Here is a 19,406-nt window from a genome sequence, read left to right as displayed (position 1 = left end):
GGCAGCTGGGGTGCCCAGGAGGGGTGGGAGCCCCGTCTTAAGGAAACCTGAGAAGCTCGGAACCCCAGGTGAGGGCAGAGAACAGTCGAGTCACCGGAAAGAGCCGATAGCAGGGTCTAAGCTCTTGGACCCGCCACAGGGACATTTGGGTTCGGTCCTTGTGTATTCGCGACGTGACGTCTAGAAATCTGACGGTTGCCCATTTTTATAGCTTCCGATCTCGTTCTTCTTATATCAAAGAAAGAAAAAAGAAACGACTCGCTCTCTGCCCCCCTAGTTCATCTCCCCCCTCTTCCTGCCTCCACAAATCTGTGGAGAGAATAATGTGCGCAGTGTAAGCCAAGTCACACACACACACACACGCACACACGCACACACGCGCGCGCGCGTACAGAACCCTTTAAAAAGCCTCCCAGCTCTCGGCAAGGGTTGACAACTTGCCATCCCCCGGGAAGGGCCAAACTTCATCAAAAGGCGTTTCCTGGCTGCCTGTCGCGCACCCCGGCACCAGGGGCGGTTTTACCAGAGCCGGATCTTTCGAATCCGTTTCTTTGGACGGCAGAGGCGGCTGAACACGCCGTGCCCGGAGCTCGGGCTACGTGTGAAGGCGGGGTCCCAGCTTCCGGCTGGCCTCCCGCGCCCTCCCCCAGCTTCTCGGGGAGGCCACCAGAGCCAGGGGCTGGGCTGGGCTTCCGGGGGACAATAGAAGAGTAAGGGGGGGGAGGGAAGGCGGCTGCGGAGTAAGGAAGTGGAGAGTGGGAGGCGGATTCCCACCTAGAACTAAATTCAGAGCAGGAAGGAGGATTTTCATGATATCTATAGAACACCCAAACAATTCCCTGGAAGCTCCCCAAAACCATGGAGCTGCCCGAAAGGGAAGCCAATCGAATGGCGGGAGGTCAGCGCTAGAGTGACCTTATACCATAGAATGTCAGAGCCGGAAGTGGCTTTCTGGTAGAGAATGTCAGAGCTCGCAGGGGTCCCAGAACACAGAGCGTCGGAACTCTAAGGGACCTCCCAAGAGAGAATTAGACAGATAAAGAGGCCTTTGAGGACGAAAGGTTAGAGATGAAAGGAATTTTGTAGTTCTTCTATTCCTGTCCGCTTTTATTACAGAGAAGGAAACTGAGGCTCAGAGGAAAATTAAAACCAAGCACAGTAAATTAGTGGTGAATACAGTATTTGATAGGAGCATTAAAAGGATGTTTTTAAGGACCTTTTTCTCTACCCAAGACAAGTGATTTCCCATAATTCCAACTTTAGACCCCTATATTGGCTGTTTCTATGGCTGGAGTGCTCTGTGCCTTTACAGGTGGCCCCGAGCTACCCCTTGTCCTTGGGCTGGGGGAGGGGGATGGGAAGAGGGGAGGGAAAGAACATGAATCATGTAACCATGGAAAAATTTTCTAAACTAATTAATAAATTAAAAAAAAAAAAAAAAGAGGGGGCAGCAGGGTAGCTCAGTGGATTGAGAGCCAGGCCTAGAGACGGGAGGTCCTAGGTTCAAATATGACCTCAGACACTTCCCAGCTGTGTGATCCTGGGCAAGTCACTTGACCCCCATTGCCTACCCTTACTGCTCTTCTGCTTTGGAGCCAATACACAGTATTGACTTCAAGACGGAAGGTAAGAGTTTAAAAAAAAAAAAAAAGACTCCCCCCCCCCCCACACACACCTACTGCAAGGAGACTTTTCCTTGGCCCCCCTAGTATTTGCTAGTGTGTGTCCCCTCACATATGACCTTCCAGCCACTGTTTATATTGGGCACATAGTTCCTTATCTACATCTAGTCTCCCCAATTAGAATGGGAACCCCTTGTGGGCAGGGACTATTTTTGCCTTTCTCTGATATTAGTGAATCCTTAATTAATCAAAATAAACAAATAATTTAAAATTTAAAAATAAATAAAAATATCAATATGTATTTTTATGTGCATTATCCCATTTAATCTTTTAAAAAAATTATCTCTATTTTATTTTAATAAATTTATTTCTAAGTTTTCCAAAGTTACAAGATTCATGTGGTCTCCCCTACCAGAGCTGACAAGCAATTCCACTGGGTTATACATGTATTATCTTAGTGAGTCCTTAATAAATACTTACTGAGATGATAGTTTTATTTTTATTTTATTTTGTTATTATTTTTAAACCCTCACCTTCTGTCTTAGAATCAATACTGTGTATTGGTTCTAAGGCAGAAGAGTGGTAAGGGCTAGGCAATGGGGGTCAAGTGACTTGTCCAGGGTCACACAGCTAGAAAGTGTCTGAGGTCAGATTTGAATCTAGGACCTCCTAGGATCTCTAGGCTTGGCTCTCAATCCACTAAGCTACCCAGCTGCCCTCAGGGATGATAGTTTTAAAGGAGGGATTCTTAACATTTTTTGTACCTTGGACTCCACTGGCAGCTGGTAAAGCCTGTAGTCTCTTTAGTTTTGTTTTTTTTTTATTTTAAACCCTTAACTTCTGTGTATTGGCTCCAAGGCAGAAGAGTGGTAAGGGTAGGCAATGGGGGTCAAGTGACTTGCCCAGGGTCACACAGCTGGGAAGTGTCTGAGGCTGGATTTGAACCTAGGACCTTCTGTCTCTAGGCATGGCTCTCAATCCACTGAGCTACCCAGCTGCCCCTTCCTGTAGTCTCTTTAAACTAAAGGTGTTAAAAAAACAAACAACCCAATTAAAGGAAAAGCTTAGTTGCAGTTTGAGGCTGATGAAAATAAAGGCGTCATTTTTTTCTCAGTTAAGTTTATGTACCTCAAGTCTCCCTATGGACCCCAAGTTAAGTATCCCAGTTTTTTTTAAAGCCCTTATCTTCTGTCGTATTGGTTTGAAGGCAGAAGAACAGTAAGGGCTAGACAATGAGGGTTAAGTGACTTGCCCAGGGTCACACAGCTAGGAAGTCTCTAGCTTCTAAATTCTGAGGCCAAATTTGAACCCAGAACCTTCCATCTCTAGGCCTAGCTCTCAATCCACCAAGCCACCCAGCTGCCCCCCAAGCGCCAATTTAAGGGAATTCAATCTAGCCAATTGGTAAGTGTAGACCATGGACACCTGGAGGAACCAGCTCCTGGCATGGTCAGAGTTCCTAAGGGAAGGGGCCCTGAGGCTCTGCCATGGCCTGACTTTTATATCTACATACCTGGCAGCCGCCCGCCCTTTATGGACCTGAGCTCAGTTCTCTGCTGGAGTAATAAAACCATTTTAATAACAAACAACATGACTAGTGTAATTGCTATCTGTGGAAGCTCTTTCTCTAGTGGCTGTTATTTCTGTTCTGTGCCGAGTTAACTCCAGGCTCTAAAAATTAAGTGCCTTGTCCAAAGACACTTTGGGTCTTTATGTACTTATATGGCAACCATCATGGCAGCTCAGAGTCCTTCCCCCGGTGCACTGTGAAGGCTAGAGCCAAACAGAGGGGAGGCAACAGCCACTGACTGAAGCTTTCCAGCCTTTGAGAGAAGTCAGAGGGCTCTTAGACTGGCAGAGCTGGGAGGACCCTTAGAACAGGGGGTGTCAGAGCTGGGAAAGGTCTTAGAACAGGGAATACAGACAGATCTGGAAAGTACCTTAGAATAGAGGTCTTTCCCATCAGAAGGGACCTCATAGATTCTCTAGTCCCATCCCCCATTTTCATAGGATCTTACCTTCATAGATTTAGTGTTGGAAAGGATCTTAGAGATTATGGAGTCCCAACCCTTTATTTTGTAGATGAGGAACTGGTGGCTACATGACTTGACCAGGATCATATAACTAATATATATCTGAGGCAAGATTTGAACTCAAGTCTTCCTAACTTCAAGTCTGCCATTCACTACACCACACTGCCTTGCTAGTTTAAAGGGAAGGAAAGTGACTTGTCCACAGGAAAACATCTATTAAACAGGAAATTTAGGACTAGAACCTTCAGATCATAGGATCCTAGTTTTTGGGCTGGAAATGGTACTTAGATGCCACTTAAGTACACTCTCTCCCTTACTAATAAGGAAACCAATTCTGGAGAAGTTAAGAGATTGTCTAAGGTCACATAGAGCCAGAATTTGAACCCAGATCCTCTGGTTCTATGGACTGTCCTCACCACTCTGTCCCACTGACCCTGGAGCATACAGGAATAGAGCACTATAATTCAAAAGGTCACTGATCGCTTCAGCCCAACACAACTTCAGAAAGAGCTATAAACTCCACCAAAAAACAGATCTTTTCTGTGTGGGAGTGAAAGTGTCTTTCTTTGTAGCTCTTTTGGGAGACACTTAGTGGAGATTCCCAAAAGGTCCTTGAAGATGGGACAAGGTCTCTTTGCCTTAAACAGGGTGAGGGAAACATTTGCTTTATGAGTTAACTAATGAGTCATCCTTCTGCTCTTTCCTTTATGTTTTTTTGCTACCAGGAGAAAAAAAAAGAAAAAAGAAAGAAAGAAAGAAAACTCCTATAGGACAGAAAAAGGTTAGTATTTATCTGGATTTCTAGGCCACAAAGCACATGATAGAGCAGCAACGGAACTAGGGCAGGGCAACCAGGTCTTTGCCCCAGGGCACTGAAATTTAGAACAAACATTTAAAACTCATCCCTCTTTTGAAGCAACTGAGCACAGCAGCTACTTAGTGAGAATAATTAGTTAAAACCAGAAGCTAGCAGATCAGTACATTGTTAATAGCATCCATCTGTGAGGCACTATAGCAACTAATTCACCCTTCTGCTCCACTGCATTTGTCTTAATTACCTCTTGTATTATTAAGTATAGAATTACAAAGTTGCTTTGAGGGCTTTGTGCTGTTTGCCCCAGGCACCAACATTGCTAGTTAGGGCTCTGTAAGAGAGATATAGAGCTGTTATTCCTGGAGAGAGGGAAGACTTAATGGACCCCATCCTTCCTTTTGACCCTCTCCAATTCACTTGTGAATATCTGTTTTGTTTTTATTTTTGTTTTACCCCACTTCCTACCACGGACCTTCTGCAGTTTTAGTTCTTTCAAGCCAGGGATTGTATTTTGTCTAACTTGTACTCTCAGTGCCTAGCTCAGTGCTTTGTAAACAGTAATAGTAACAGCTGACATTTGGTCATGGTACATATAGGGCTTATATAAATATAAATCTATATCTATCTATCTGTCCATCCATCTGTCTGCCTAACTGTCCATATGTCTGTCCATCCATCCATCCATCCATCCATCCATCCATCCATCCATCCATTCATCTATCCATCCATGCATCCATCTATCTTTCTGTCCATCTATCTGTTCATCCATCCATCCCTCCATCCGTCTGTCTGTCTATCTATCTATCTGTCTGTCCATCCGTCCATCTGTCCATCCATCTGTCTGTCCATCCATCCATCTGTCTATCTTTCTGTCTATCTTTCTGTCTATCTATCTATCTATCTATCTATCTATCTATCTATCCATCAGTCTGTTTGTCTATCCATCTGTCCATCCATCCATCCATCCATCCATCCATCCATCCATCCATCCATCCATCTGTCCGTCCATCTGTCCATCCATCTGTCCATCTGTCTGTCCATCCATCCATCTGTCCACCTGTCTGTCCATCCATCCATCTGTCTATCTTTCTGTCCATCTGTCTGTTCATCCATCTGTCTGTCTATCTATCTATCTATCTATCTATCTATCTATCTATCTATCTATCTATCTGTCTATCTGTTTGTCCGTCCGTCCGTCCATCCATCCATCCATCCATCCATCCATCCATCCATCCATCCTTCTATCTGTCTGTCCATTTTTCTGTCCATCTGTCTGTCTGTCTGTCTGTCTATATCTATCTATCTATCTATCTATCTATCTATCTATCTATCTATCCATTCTATCTATCTATCTATCTATCTATCTATCTGTCTATCTGTCTATCCGTCCGTCCATCCATCCATCCTTCTGTCTGTCCATTTTTCTGTCTATCTATCTATCTATCTATCTATCTATCTATCTATCTATCTATCCATCCATCCATCCATCTATCTATGGAGGCTACCTCCCTTATGATGCAGCCCTTCCCATATGTGCTCTGGCTCTTTATTAAAGGAAACATACAAACAGCCACCCTTGGTTGGTTCCTACTAGGAATATTTTATCTGACTGAACTCTTATGTTAGCCTGGGAGGTTAGTACCGCCACCCCTATTTTACAGATAAGGAAACCAAGGCTGAGAGAGGGCTAGTAAGTGACAGAGCCGGGTCTGAAGTCCAAGTCACCCAACCACTCAGAAGCAGAAAAGATTCAAACCCAGACCCGGCCTGAATCTAAGGTAAATGGACTCCAGGGTAAGTTCCATATAGAGCCCAAAGGGATCGTGGAGGCTATCAAGTCCAACCCCTTCAGTTTACAGATGAGGAAACGGAAACAGAGAGAGGTTAAATTTCCTGTCCTGTATACACGGAGAGCAAGTAGTGGGGCAGGATTCAAACCCAGGTCCCGTGACCACCAATCGTCTGCTCTTCCCACTGTGTACCAGGCTGCGTGAAATCTGGCACTCCCCAAGTGCTCTTTCTCCATTTCCCACAGTAGGCACTTAGTAAGCACTTGTTGGATCATGTTAGCCATTTTCCTTCAGAGCCCCAGCATGCATTTCCTCTGAAAGGGCGGCAGAATTCTTTCATGTAGCTTTGGTGCGACAGCATGCTCCAAGTGACCCGATCCGGACCCCAGAGGCTAGCGAAGCATCCCAGACTTCCAGCTGGGCACAAAGAAAGCCTCTTGGCTGGCATCGTGGTGGCGGTGGGGTTCCCTCAGCCTCCCTGGGCTGCTGAGACAGAGCAGGCCAGCTATAAAGTGACTCCCAGATTCTTTCCCTATCATTGATGTGAATAACTAACAATAGAAAACACTCAGGCAGTGCTGAGGGGCCTGGAGGATAGAATTATTTTTACTATCAAGCCAGAATTGGTTTACTAAATCTGTCAGGGAAGGCCAAGAAAAATAAATTAAATGCAGCAGGGCTCAGGCCTCCCAGAACCTAAGTGGGAGCCTTTTTCCATGCTGAGGGGAGGAAGGAGGGTCTTGGCTCGGATGCCACAGTGCTGAGCAGAGGCCAAGGAGGGTCCCGGGCTGGCAGCCTCCTCTCCCCGCCTCGCCCAGGAGCCTGGCTCAATGAGGCTCTGAACACAAGATTCTTGGTTCTGCCCAGCCCTCTCCCAAGCAGGGCTGCGGGCTGGGAATGCTCCCCCCCTCCAAGCCCCCTCAGCTCACTTCCCTTTTGCTACTTCAGCAGCTTCTGAAATTCTCTCTTCCCTTAGGAAGCTTTCTAGCCTCAGGATGGGGGTGGCAGAGAACCCGGAGGAGGAAAAAGAGCTCCTACCCTAGAAGCAAAGGGTGTAAAGCTTAGCCCAACTACTCATCACGTGAGTGATGCTGGACAAGTCATTTGCCCTCTCTGTGACTCAGTTTCCTCTTGTGTAAAATGGGAAGATGGGCCTCGATGACGGCTAAGGTCTGCTTGGGGAGAGATCTGAGGCCTTAAGACACAAAGGTTATAGTAGGGGTCCCAAAGAGAGAAGAAAGGGACCTGAAGCCTTTGTTGAGAGTGGGGAGAAGAGAACCCAATGAGGCAGAATTTACCGGGTGCCCCATCCCCAGAAGCAAGAAAGAACCCTCACACCCAGATCCTTGTTTTAACCCCTTATCCTGGCGAATCAGTGCCAGACTCTCTCCTCTGGGGGAGTCCAAGTGCTATTAGCTCCCTTTACACTTGGAATCCCTGGAACAAAGTCTGGGGGCCCCTCCCCATTTTATGGCTCTGACAATGGAGAAAGGACTGGGCTAGGAGTGAAGAGGTCTCAGTTTAATTGCCAGCTTTGTCTCTCACTAGCCCGGCGACCTTTGGTAGAACAACCCCCACCCCAGCCTCAGTTTGCCCATCTAGTAAACGAAAGGATGGGCTCTAAAAGGATGAATCGTTCACTCAATGAGCATTGATTATACATCTATGTTACAGGCCCTCTAGCAGGCACTGGGCAGTGCAATAGAAGCCAGAATGAGGCGTGCATTTTCAGACATCAATCAATAAGAATTGATTAAGTATTTATTATATGCCAGCCACCAGGGATGCGGACACAATAGTAATAATAATTGCTAGCATTTATATGGTATTTTACAAATATTATCTCAATAACCTTGTAAGATGGGCATTATTATTATTATTATTATCATCTCCATTTTACAGATGGGGAAATTGAGGCTGAGAAAGGTGAAAAGATATGTTCAGGGACACACAGCTAGTAAGTGGCTGAGGCAGGAATTGAACTCCTCTCCTCGAATCCAAGTCAGTGCTCCATCTCTGCCCTCAAGAAGTTTACACTCAATTAAATACACTCCTATGGTGTCTGGTATACATACAAATAGGAATAATATGGAAATAGGTCTTGATCCATGACACACGTAAAACCCAGTGGAATTGCTTGTTGGCAGGGGGTGGGAGGAGGGGAGGGAAAGTACATGAATCATGTGACCATGGAAAATGTCCTAAATTGATAAAAAACATAAAAAATTTAAAAAAAAATTTAAAAAAAAGACTCTAAGTTGCAGAGAGCAGGTGTATGTGCCTGCATTGACACGGAGAGTTTCCTCACTCCGGAGTTCCTGTGCCAATGAAAGCCACGTCTGACCCCTCTCCCAGTCCTCTTTCTCTCTGTCTCTCAGCATGTCTCTATTTCTCTCTGTCTCTCGTTTTTCATTCAAAACACTAGATATACACATATATACACACAAACGTTCTCTTTTTATCTCTCTCTCTCTATATGTACAAATAGACATACAAATATATGGATATACACACACACAAATCTATATCTATATATAGAGGTTGTATAGGTTAGTATATACATACATAGACTTACTCTCTCTAGGAAAGATCTCAGTGTAGATAGAGAGAGTCTGTGTGCATGTATGTCTGTATTTATACATAGATCTGCTGAGGAGGGATGAAAAGGACTTTAAGTGATCATTTTATTATAATTAAGCAGGAATATAATAAATCAACAGAATGAAAAGCTTTTGTTCTTGCAGAGCCTTAGCAATTCTCATATTCATTCATTCATTTATTCACTTATTTATTCATTTATTTATCTGTCTGTTCATTCATTTATTTGCTTATTTACTCATTCATTCATTCATTTATTCATCTATTTATTCACTTATTCACTTATCTATCTATCTATCTATCTATTTTTCTATCTATCTATCTATCTATCTATCTATTATTTATTTATTTATTTGTTTGTTTGTTTGCTTGTTTGTTCATCAAGCACATTTGTTCCTCTTAGAGAATGTAAGCTCCTTCAGGGCAGGGACTGTTCTAATTTTGTCTCTGTATCCCTAGTGCTGAGCACAGTGCCTGGCACACACAGTAGTTCCCTAAAAGAATGTTTGTTGATTGAAACATTCAGTTGACATCCATTGATCATGATTTCTCATTGTACAGCTGAAAGAACCCTGGAGTAGATTATCAACACACTTGGGTTTTAGTCCTGATTTTGCCATTATGAGTAGTGCAATCCTGGGTAAGTCATATTACTTCTCTGGACCTCAGTTTTCTTTAAAATGAGTGTAATGTTGTCTGTCCTTGTCTTTTTCTTTTTTTTTTTTAAACTCTTCCCTTCCATCTTTGAATCAATACTGTGTATTGGTTCCAAGGCAGAAGACTGGTAAGGGCTGGGCAATGGGGGTCAAGTGACTTGCCCAGGGTCACACAAGCAGGAAGTGTCTGAGGCCAGATTTGAACCTAGAACTTCCCATCTCTGGGCCTGACTCTCAATCCACTGAGCCACCCAGTTGCTCCCAAGCCCTTGTCTTTTTCACAGGAATATTTTAGTATCCAATGAGATAATAGGTTGAAAAGTGGTTAGAAATGAAAATGTGAGGAACTGGATGAGAAGAAAAGCTTTTAATATTATTTGTATTTATATTATTTATATGATTATTATATAACGTGTATATTATAATTTGTCATATATTCCTTGTATGTAATTTATGTATATATTGTCATCAAGCAGGTGAAATCACCATCAATGGAGATTATCCTCACTAAAAGTTCCCTACAGGAATGAAGTCACAGATCCAGAAATTAAAAAGAAAAAAAAGAATGAGGATCATAAAACTTATGATGGCCACTGCCGTGGTGGGTGGTACAGCACAGAAGTCAAATCAAGGAGGGCTTTCCTATGGATGGTAACATTGTCCAATTGCTCCTGATAGTAAATAATATAGTGCTGATGATAACAAGACTTGGAACGCTACAGATATTTCTAAATAAGACCCATAGACATTCGAAAGAACTTAGTCTGACTATCCACACAGGAAAAACCAAGTGGATGAAGAAGGCTTATTGTCCATGCTATGATGAATCCATAGCATATATAGAACTAGACCATCTATAACATACCTTGGGCAAGTGGGCAATTGGATCACCCAGAATTAAACAGGAGGAGGAGTGTGGGTTGCGTGGCTCTTGGGGAAATTGTCCAGTGGACTGAATGACTTCAGGCTTCTCCCTTAAACGGAGACCAACCTTTTTAGCAATAGTTTAATTTGGGTAATATTAAACTGAGTTTGAATACTGATGTGGGCTACAGAGAGAGACGCATGGTGAGCAAAGGGTGGCCATGACACATTATAAACTAGGAAACAAACAGAATACATAATGGAAAGAGAATAATAAGAGAAATGCATATTTGGGGAAAAAAGATAGGTCCATCATGTGATAAGAGTTGGAGATGGACAGCCAGTTGATGGGCTCCATTAGAATCCTTGCCATGCAAGTCGCTTAACCCCCTTAATGCTCTTCTTCCATGGAAACAATATGCAATATTGATTCCAAGATGGAAGACGAGGGTTAAAAAAAGAAACCTTGACACGTCAAGAAGAGCCTGCTAAAGTTCATTCAGAATGATGAACACACCTATGGTGAGGAGATTACAGGAGGACATGGAGGCTGGGTAATGGTCATGAGTGGGCTGCCATCTACACCACTGGTGTGAGCATCTAGCCACGTCAATGAACGTAGGGATCTGTTGGAGTGTTGAAATAAACCAAGTAATGCTTTGCCAACCTTCAAGGGATGCGTGAGTTTGACAGATTCCTTATGATTCTTACCCTCTGATTACTGCCCAGAGGGAGCAGGTTCAGGGCTTGGTTAGTTTGTGTTCTCCCTTGTTTTGTCGGTCTTGCTAGTGGGGGAGACTCAGCCCACTCTGCATTGCCCACTCTGGGAGGGCTTCATCCAAATCCGAGAAATTTGGAAGGATCTAATGTTTCAGGTGCCAGCTGTAGCCAGGTCTCGCCATCTCCTGGAGGCAAACTGTGACTGAATGGAGAAGTGCTACAGGTTGTGGACTTGTTCTAAACGGGATGCACATCTGTCAGAGCTCTGCACATTTATGGAAAATGAAGACTCATAGACTCTCAGGGCTTGGAGGGGGCTTAGAACAGGGAATGCCAGGGCTGGGTGGGGTCTTAGGAGAGGGGATGTCAGATGTAGGAGGGGGCTTAGAAGAAAGATTATTAGAACTAGAAGGGGCCTTGAACAGGGATCCTCAGAGCTGGGAGGTGGGACAGAGACTGTCAGAGCTGAGGGTGGGACACTTAGAGCATAGAACATAGAATATTAATGTTGTAACGTGGTGATGTTATATTAAAACAAACATTGATCCTGGCTGGTGGCATATTGACCTAGAAACCCACAAATTAACATTATCTGTCTTGCAGGATATTTTCATCAATTTTGCTGAACATTTCTCAATTCCATTTTAATCTTGTTTCTCTAGCAGTTGGGAGTTTTGTAGCTTGACATCTGTGTCAAAGTCTGGTTGAATATCAGACCTAGAAAGGCCCTTAAAACACAGAACATCAAAATGATGATGGGCTTTAGAATGTACAATGCCAGAGCTGAGAGAGAGCTTAGAACATAGAACATAGACTTCTAGAGCTCAAAGAGATTTGAAAACCCCAAATACAGAACATCAAAATGATGATGGGCTTTAGAATGTAGAATGCCAGAACTGAGAGATAGCTTGGAACATAGAACATAGACTTCTAGAGCTCAAAGAGATTTGAAAACCCCAAACACAGAATATTAGGTCAGGAAGCTATTGTAGAATTATAGAAAGACAGAGGTGGCAGAGACCATAGAGACTATGTGATCTACCTCCTCCCCTCCTGATCTTCCATTTTGCAAAGGAGAAAAAAGAAGCCCAGAGAAGGAAATGAACTCATCCAATGTCATCACATCAAGGTAAGTGTGGTTGAACCAGAATTAAAGCCCAAGACTCCTCACCCCCAGACCAAGGCTCTTTTGAGGTGGCACTTGCCGTAGGAGAGGGATCACAGGCTAGGTTTTGCTGAAGCCAGACCCCAGGAAGGACTTAGGCTTTGATCGATGTGACCACACTGGTGGTTCTAGTACGTATATTCTCAGCTCTTCCAGGAAAATTGGACTAAGCCAGTGTCATACCGAAGGTTGGTTAATTGGGTCTTTGACACCCAGAGGGAGGAAAGCAGAATTCCTATTTTAGAGTTTCCTTACAGTGTCTGGTCTCTGCCACAGAGACATGCTTCGCTTTCAAAGTTATACTGAAACCATGGCACGCGGCCCCTTTCCCTCCTTCCGCAGGTTGGAAAGTATGGCAGTCCTTCTAGGTTGGGAAGACTAAGTAACAAGTAGGGATGGGTTTTTGGTGGGATCCCATATCTTCTCAATGTGCTAAAGAAGAATTCCACTGCTGAGTTTCTGATATTGTGGAAAGAAGTTCTGCTACTTCCCACCTGTGTGACCTGGAGCAAAATCATTTCCCATCTCTGAGGCTCAATTTCCTTTTCTGCATAATGAAGAGGTCCAACTAGAATGTCATAGTGAAAGAACATGGATGTGAACTCAGAAGTCTTGGGTTCAAATCCTGGCTCTTTCTTCCAGCTCTAATCTGCAATCTCATGATTTTTACCATCAGTTTGACCCTGTTATATTATGTCCATTCTCTGGAATTCCACAGGATCACAAAGAGTCAGACTGAACAACAACAACAAAAATGAGGGGGCTAGCCTAGAATGATTCAAATCATGATTCCTCCAGTTACTACCTGGGTGATTTGGGGCAAAATCATATCATTTCTCCAGGCTTGAGTTTCCTCATCTGTAAAACGAAGGGCTCAGTTTAGATAACCTCTAAGGACCCTTCTAGCTTGAAATGTATGGTCCCAAGATCTCTCAGGTCCCGAAATCGAGGATGTCTGATACCAATGGAATAAGCCAAGCCCTATCCCTGGTGTCCCACTTTAATCTGAGATCTGGTCTGCAGCCTGCTTGTTTCTTTACTTGGCAGGCTCCGACACCCTTCTCCTCTAGTTGTTTTTTTTTTTTTTTAACCTTCACCTTTCATCTTAGAATCAATACCTGTATTGGTTCTGAAGCAGAAGAGCAGGAAAGGCTGGGCAATAGGGTTAAGTGACTTGCCCAGGGTCACACAGCTAGGAAGTGTCTGAGACCCAATTTGAACCCAGGACCTCTTGTCTCTAGGACTGGTTCTCATTCCACTGAGCCACCCAGCTGCCCCCTTTGCTATAGTTTTGAAAGAGGAGGCTTATGAAAGACTCAGCCCCTCCAGGAAGCCTTCAGTGGTTAACACCACTCAACTGCAGCAATCTTTCAATTTGGTGAGCTCCTATCATCTTAATTTATGGTAAATAGTCAATTGTTATGTTTTTTCCTTTTCTTCAAGGTAAAGGTTAGGGAATTGGGGTTAAACACGTAAAACCCAGTGGAATTGCTCCTTGGCTATGAGGAGGGGGGAGGAGGGGAGGGAAAGAACATGAATCATATAACCAAGGAAAAATATTCTAAACTAATTAAATAAATAAATAAACTTTAAAAATTACAAATTAAAAAAAAAAGGAATTGGGGTTAAGTGACCAGCCCAGGATTATATAGTTAGAGAGTGTCTGAGATCAGATTTGAATCCAGGACCTCCTATCTCTAGGGCTGGCTCTCAGTCCACTGAGCCACCTCTTTGCCCTTCTTTCTTTTTAAAAGAGGACCAATGACATCATTAGTGATATCCTGACTTGCTCATAAATGAGATTTAACTGAGGCCAAGTCACACAAGGTCATCAGCCTTACTCTCTCTTCCAGAGTCACTGAAGAAAGTCAGGATGGTCCGGGATGCGGTGGATGGCTTTGGCGTCTCCGATGCCTGACCATGCTCTGAGCGCTGCATGGTGCCTGCTTCAGCCACCTTCATGATCATTGGACAGAATCGTTCTCATCTGCCCATTCATCTGAGGGAAGCCTTCCCATGCTTGGGGTGGACACCCCACTCACTCACTTACATGCCTGGCATTGTGTAAAGTATTTACTGATGATACAAAGAATAACAAAAGCCAGACCTTCAAGATGCCTATTTTTCCACTTAAACTGGAAGTTTGATGGGGGCGGTGGTAGCCCAGGGGCCATGTCTAATAATAACGACAATGCACATTTATAAAATGCTTTGTCTGCGAAGCTTTTTTTAAAAAATTGCATTGGAATCTCAGAGATTATTGGATCATAACTTCAGATCTGGAAGGGACCTTAAAATCCATTGTGGGTCACTCCTTTCTTTTATAGATGAGCAAATGGAGAAACCGAGGTCTGGCCCAGGGTCTCCAAGTCAGGAAGAGGCGAGCCAGGATTTGAAATCCAAGTCATTGTGACTCCTGAGGCTTTAACCTCTCCACCCCATTCTGCCATGCTGCTGACTATAGGTATAATTATCCCCATTTGATGGGTGATAACACAGGCTTAGAGAGTTGGCAAAATTGTTAGCAGGGCAAGGATTAGAAGCTCAGTTTCCTGATTATATTTTGTAAATGATCTACCCAACAGAATATAAGCCCCTAGCTCAGTGTTGGTGAACGTTTTCAAATTCGCATGCCCGAACTGCAACTTTAAGCCGCCTGTGAGCCCCCCGAGTTACCCCAGAGAGTGGAGGGAGGAAGTGCTTGCTTTGAGTGGCTGGACAGAGGGGCAGGGCATGTGAAAAATGTCCTCAGGTGCTGGGAAGAAGGGGATCAGAGAAGCTTACCCCATGCTCTCCTGGCACACGTGCCAATACTTCACCAATGCTGAGTCCTAGCCCCTACCTATCATCTATCACAGGGCTTCACCTGGTAGACATGAATTTAAATTTAGGACTCCCTGCCTCAAAAATTCTTGCTTGGGGGCAGCTAGGTGACCCAATGGTTTGAGAGTGTGTAAGTGGAAATTTTATATCCTTTGGACTTCATCTCCCCAAATTCTCCCCTTGTCCCAAGGTCCCTTTTTAACTTGTTTGTTTACCTGCGTCCTTTACGTGATTGTATATAAGTTTTGATGCGTCTCTAGTTCCCTCTTCCACGAGAGTGGAATTTGGTGAGCACTCCCTGCTTTCTCCAGCTCTCTAGTTAAATATCAATAAATCTTTATAAATATTATACTTTGGAGATGTTGAATATTAATTTTAAAACCTATAAGAGCCAGACCTAGAGACAGGAGGTCCTAAATTCAAATCTGGCTTTAGATACTTCCTAGCTTCCTGAGCTAATCACTTCACCCTCATTGCCTAACCCTTATCGCTCTTCTGCCTTGGACCCAATACCCAGTATTGATTTTAAGATGGAAGATAAACGTTTAAAGAAATTTCTCTCTTAGAGTTTCCATATTACATACCAAACCAGTAAAATGGTTTAAAATGTATAGTAAACTGTCATTTTGTATAAAAGTACCAACTGAAAATATTTATTTCATGCTTTGGAAGAAATTGATTACCTATTGAATGTTAATTGTTTATGTAGAGATCTTTAGATGTAATGAAAAAAGCATTCAGTTAAAAAATGTTTGTTCAATGACTATCAATCATTAAGCCAAGTCAACTCCAATTTCCTTGACCATTGTGATAAGGGAATCAAGTTCATAGCTAACCACTTCCAGTAAGTCTTCCAGGATTCACCTTATTCAATTCAATTCAATTCAACTGAACAAGTTTTTTTTTTAGTAATTGGTAGCATTTATATGGAGCTGCTAAGTGGCACTATTGTGCCCAGAGCACTAGGCTTGGAGTCAGGAAGACTCAGCTTCCTGAGTTCAAATACTGCCTCAGACAGGCTGTGTGACCCTGGACAAGTCATTTAAACCAGTTTGCCTCAATTTCCTCATCTGTCAAATGAGCTGGAGAAGGAAATGGTAAACCACTCCAGTATCTCTGCCAAGAAAACCCCAAATGAGGTCACGAAGAATTGGATGTGACTGAACAATAACAAAAGGCATTTATAGAGTATTTAACATTCCGAAAGCACTTTATGTGTGTTAACTCATTTGATCCTTATAACAACTTTAGGAGGTAGGTACTGTTATTATCCCCATCTTATAGATAAGGAAACTGAGGCTGAGTGATTAAGTGAATTACCCAGGGTCATAAAGTTAATACATATCTGAGGCAGGATCTGAAATCACATCTTCTTGACTGCAAATCCTCTATTAAATCATCCCTGCCCATTCTAGGAGCTTCCATTCTATTCTGCTCCAATTCCTTCCCAACTCTTCAATTCTCAGGTACTTAGTATTCAGGTCTCAGTTTATTAGTGGGCACGTTTTTAGTTGGGAGGGTTCTGCCTGTATTAATTAGAAATCTAGAACCTTTGGAGACATCTCCCAGAATCCATTTCCTCCTTCATCCCCACCTTGCATGCTTGCCTCTCGCTCTCTCTTTTCCCACATGCGTGGCTGGGTTAGCTGCCTTTTCACTCTAGCTTTTTAATTTTAGTTATTATTAATAAATCTTATTAAATATAATACTTGGAGATGTTGTATATTAATTTTAAATCTTACATTCCTTTCATTCATTCTTCCTACACGGACTGGATCTCTACCAAGCTCTTGGCCCAACGGCTAAGCACTGCTGTGGAGACCATGACGGAAAAGACATTTTCTCAAAAGTCAGATCCTTTGTGTATGTGCCCCCCAGCATCTTAATCAACCACCACATTTATTGAGCACCTGCTGTGTACAGAATACTGGTGCTATGATCAAATGGGAAGGTAGAGCTTTGATGGGACTTAGTCCCTGCCCTGGTGCAGCTTCAGCCTCACAAGGGGGAACAGGGTATTCTCATGCACAACATTCCCTGCTAAATGCTTCAGGGAGGCTCAAACAAAGGACTTTGGGAACACGTGGGACTGGTGCTAGTGAGAGAAGGAGTTTTGTTTGCTGTTCTTCATGACTCTTTGGGGTTTTCTTGGCAAAGATACTGAAGTAGTTTGCAATTTCCTTTTGCAGCTCATTATACAAATGAGGAAACAAATAGGATTAAGTGACTTGTCCAGGGTCATTCAGCTAGTAAGTGTCTGTGGTCAGATTTGAACTCAGAAAGATGAGTCTTCCTGACTCCAGGTCTGTGTCACCTGGCTGCCCCAAGAGAAGCTCACTTACCCTCAGGTAAGTGAAGGGGAGAGTGTTCGGTAATGACTGATGCTTGGGTAAAGCAGTTGGATCATTGCAGTTACCTATCTGGAGTGTCGGCTCCTTGAGGACAGTGTCTAAGGCTTTCTGAACATTTTTTGTGGCATGGCTGCCTCTCCTCCCTTCAGCCTGTGTCTAGAGGTCAAGGTGTGGCGGTGAACTGAGGGAAGGGGCTCTGTTTCAGGAGACAGAATCTTTTCCTTTTTTCCATCCCATTTTTTTTGGCTTGTTCTGACTCGTAGGTCCTGACTGATCTGGCCCTTATACCTAAAGAACTCTCTCCGAGATCTTTGCAAGGACTGAGCCCAAATGTACCAGAATATGAATCCTGACAAGCGGTTATCCAGCATTTGCTGGAGGCCCTTGAGGGAGCATGTGCCCACCATCTTTCAAGGCAGTCTGATCCACTTTTGGACAGCTCTAATTGTTAGTTTGATGGCCGATGGGTCTCCGTTTACCTTTTTGTGATTTCCACCCCTTCCTGGTCCTGCCCTCTGGGGCCAAGCTGAGTAAGTCTAAAATCCCCCTTCATAAGACAATCCCTCGCGTAGGTGAAGCCACCTCTCTGGAGTCTTCTCTTCTCCAGCTTAAACATGTTCAGTTCCTTTAGCTAGTCCTCATGTGGCACGGATTCAAGACCCTTCACTATTACGGCTGCTCTCATCTGGATAGTCTCTACCTTTTCAAGGCCTTACATGGACTGGCACACCCAGGACTGAGCCTAAAACTCACATGTGGGTGGGGACTGTGCCCCTGCCTCATCCTGGACACTGAACTTCTCCCAAACTCTTGTGAGATCACTCTGGCTCTTTTTGTGGGAACGGAGGAGGGGGAAGCGGGGGTGGGAGGATGGCAGAGGGGACTGGCCAATTAAACTCCAGACAGCCTCAATTCACGATTCACAAAGCTCCTTACAACTTTCTCATATAATTGGCGATCTCCCCACAGCTCCCTACTCTTGATGTAAGAAATTACTATTTTTTAAACCCCAATGTAAGACTTGACATTTATTTCTATTCATTTTGGTCTAATAATTTAGCTCATCTTTATCCAACATATTAGCTTCCTTCCTTAGTCTAATGAACATTCTATGGACTAAAGTTTTTTTTCCCATCTCTGATACTCTGTTCCAAGATTTCTTCCAGCTCTGACATTCCCTGATCTAAGGTTCCTCCCAGCTCTGACATTCCCTGTTCTAGGGCCATTCCTAGCTCTTACGATCCTTATTCTAAGGCCCTTCCCAGCTGACATTCCCTGTTTTAAGCCCCCTCCTACTTCTGACATTCCTTGTTCTAAGGTTTCTCCTAGCTGTGACATTTCCCATTCAGCTATCTCAAATCTTCCATAGAAATTCATGGAACTGGCTTTATGTGGACAGTAGATGTCCACTTTCCCTCAGGTGGGCAAGCCAGAGGGTGGGGAGTTGAGGATTATTGGACATCCAGGGGAAGGCAGTCAGCAGAACCTGGTTCTGAGAGCCTCCTAACCCCACCCCCCCAGTGGGGATCTGCTCTAACAAGCTGGGTTCTAAGGGGCCACTCTGGTATGTGCTGCTTCTTCTCTTCCCTAGCCAACATGAAGGAGGGCCAAGCAATTTCCCAGACTGGCTTTCTCCCTGGGAGCCGGGTTGGCCGGCCAAGTTCTTTGACATGGAATTGAATGAGCCCCTTGGCTCTGGGGTTGCCGCCTCAGAAAGTGACCAGAGCTCATTCAAGCCTGCCATGGCCCAGCTCTCTGAGGTTTCGCAGAGCTTTTGGAAGGGTTGTGGGAAAGCTTTTCAGGAGTTTCTCCCTCCTTTTCAGCAATAGCTCCCAACAAAACAAAGGCCAATTCAAAGGTTCTGAAAGGCTGACGTCTTCCCATTCCCCAGTGCCCTCTGCCTGTAGGGTCTGTCAGTCAGTTAATGGGCATTTTATTCTCTCTCTCTCTCTCTCTCTCTCTCTCTCTCT

At 43.9% G+C, this 19,406-nt stretch overlaps 1 protein-coding gene across 1 annotated transcript in view; it reads right to left on the bottom strand.

Annotated features, from left to right (window-relative positions):
• Positions 1–467: 467 nt before the first annotated feature.
• Positions 468–19,406, bottom strand: part of SEZ6L (seizure related 6 homolog like) — a 111,268-nt gene continuing 92,329 nt past the window's right edge. Inside the window, exon 6 of the mRNA XM_044685472.1 lies at positions 468–733. Within this exon, the coding sequence (XP_044541407.1) occupies positions 468–733 (266 nt within the window). The remainder of the gene's footprint in view (positions 734–19,406) is intronic.

The sequence above is a fragment of the Gracilinanus agilis genome, chromosome 1 (assembly GCF_016433145.1).
Source record: "Gracilinanus agilis isolate LMUSP501 chromosome 1, AgileGrace, whole genome shotgun sequence".
Lineage (NCBI taxonomy): Eukaryota > Metazoa > Chordata > Mammalia > Didelphimorphia > Didelphidae > Gracilinanus > Gracilinanus agilis.
The sequence above is the reverse complement of the archived record's forward strand: the minus strand, read 5'-3'. Positions and strand labels throughout refer to the sequence as shown.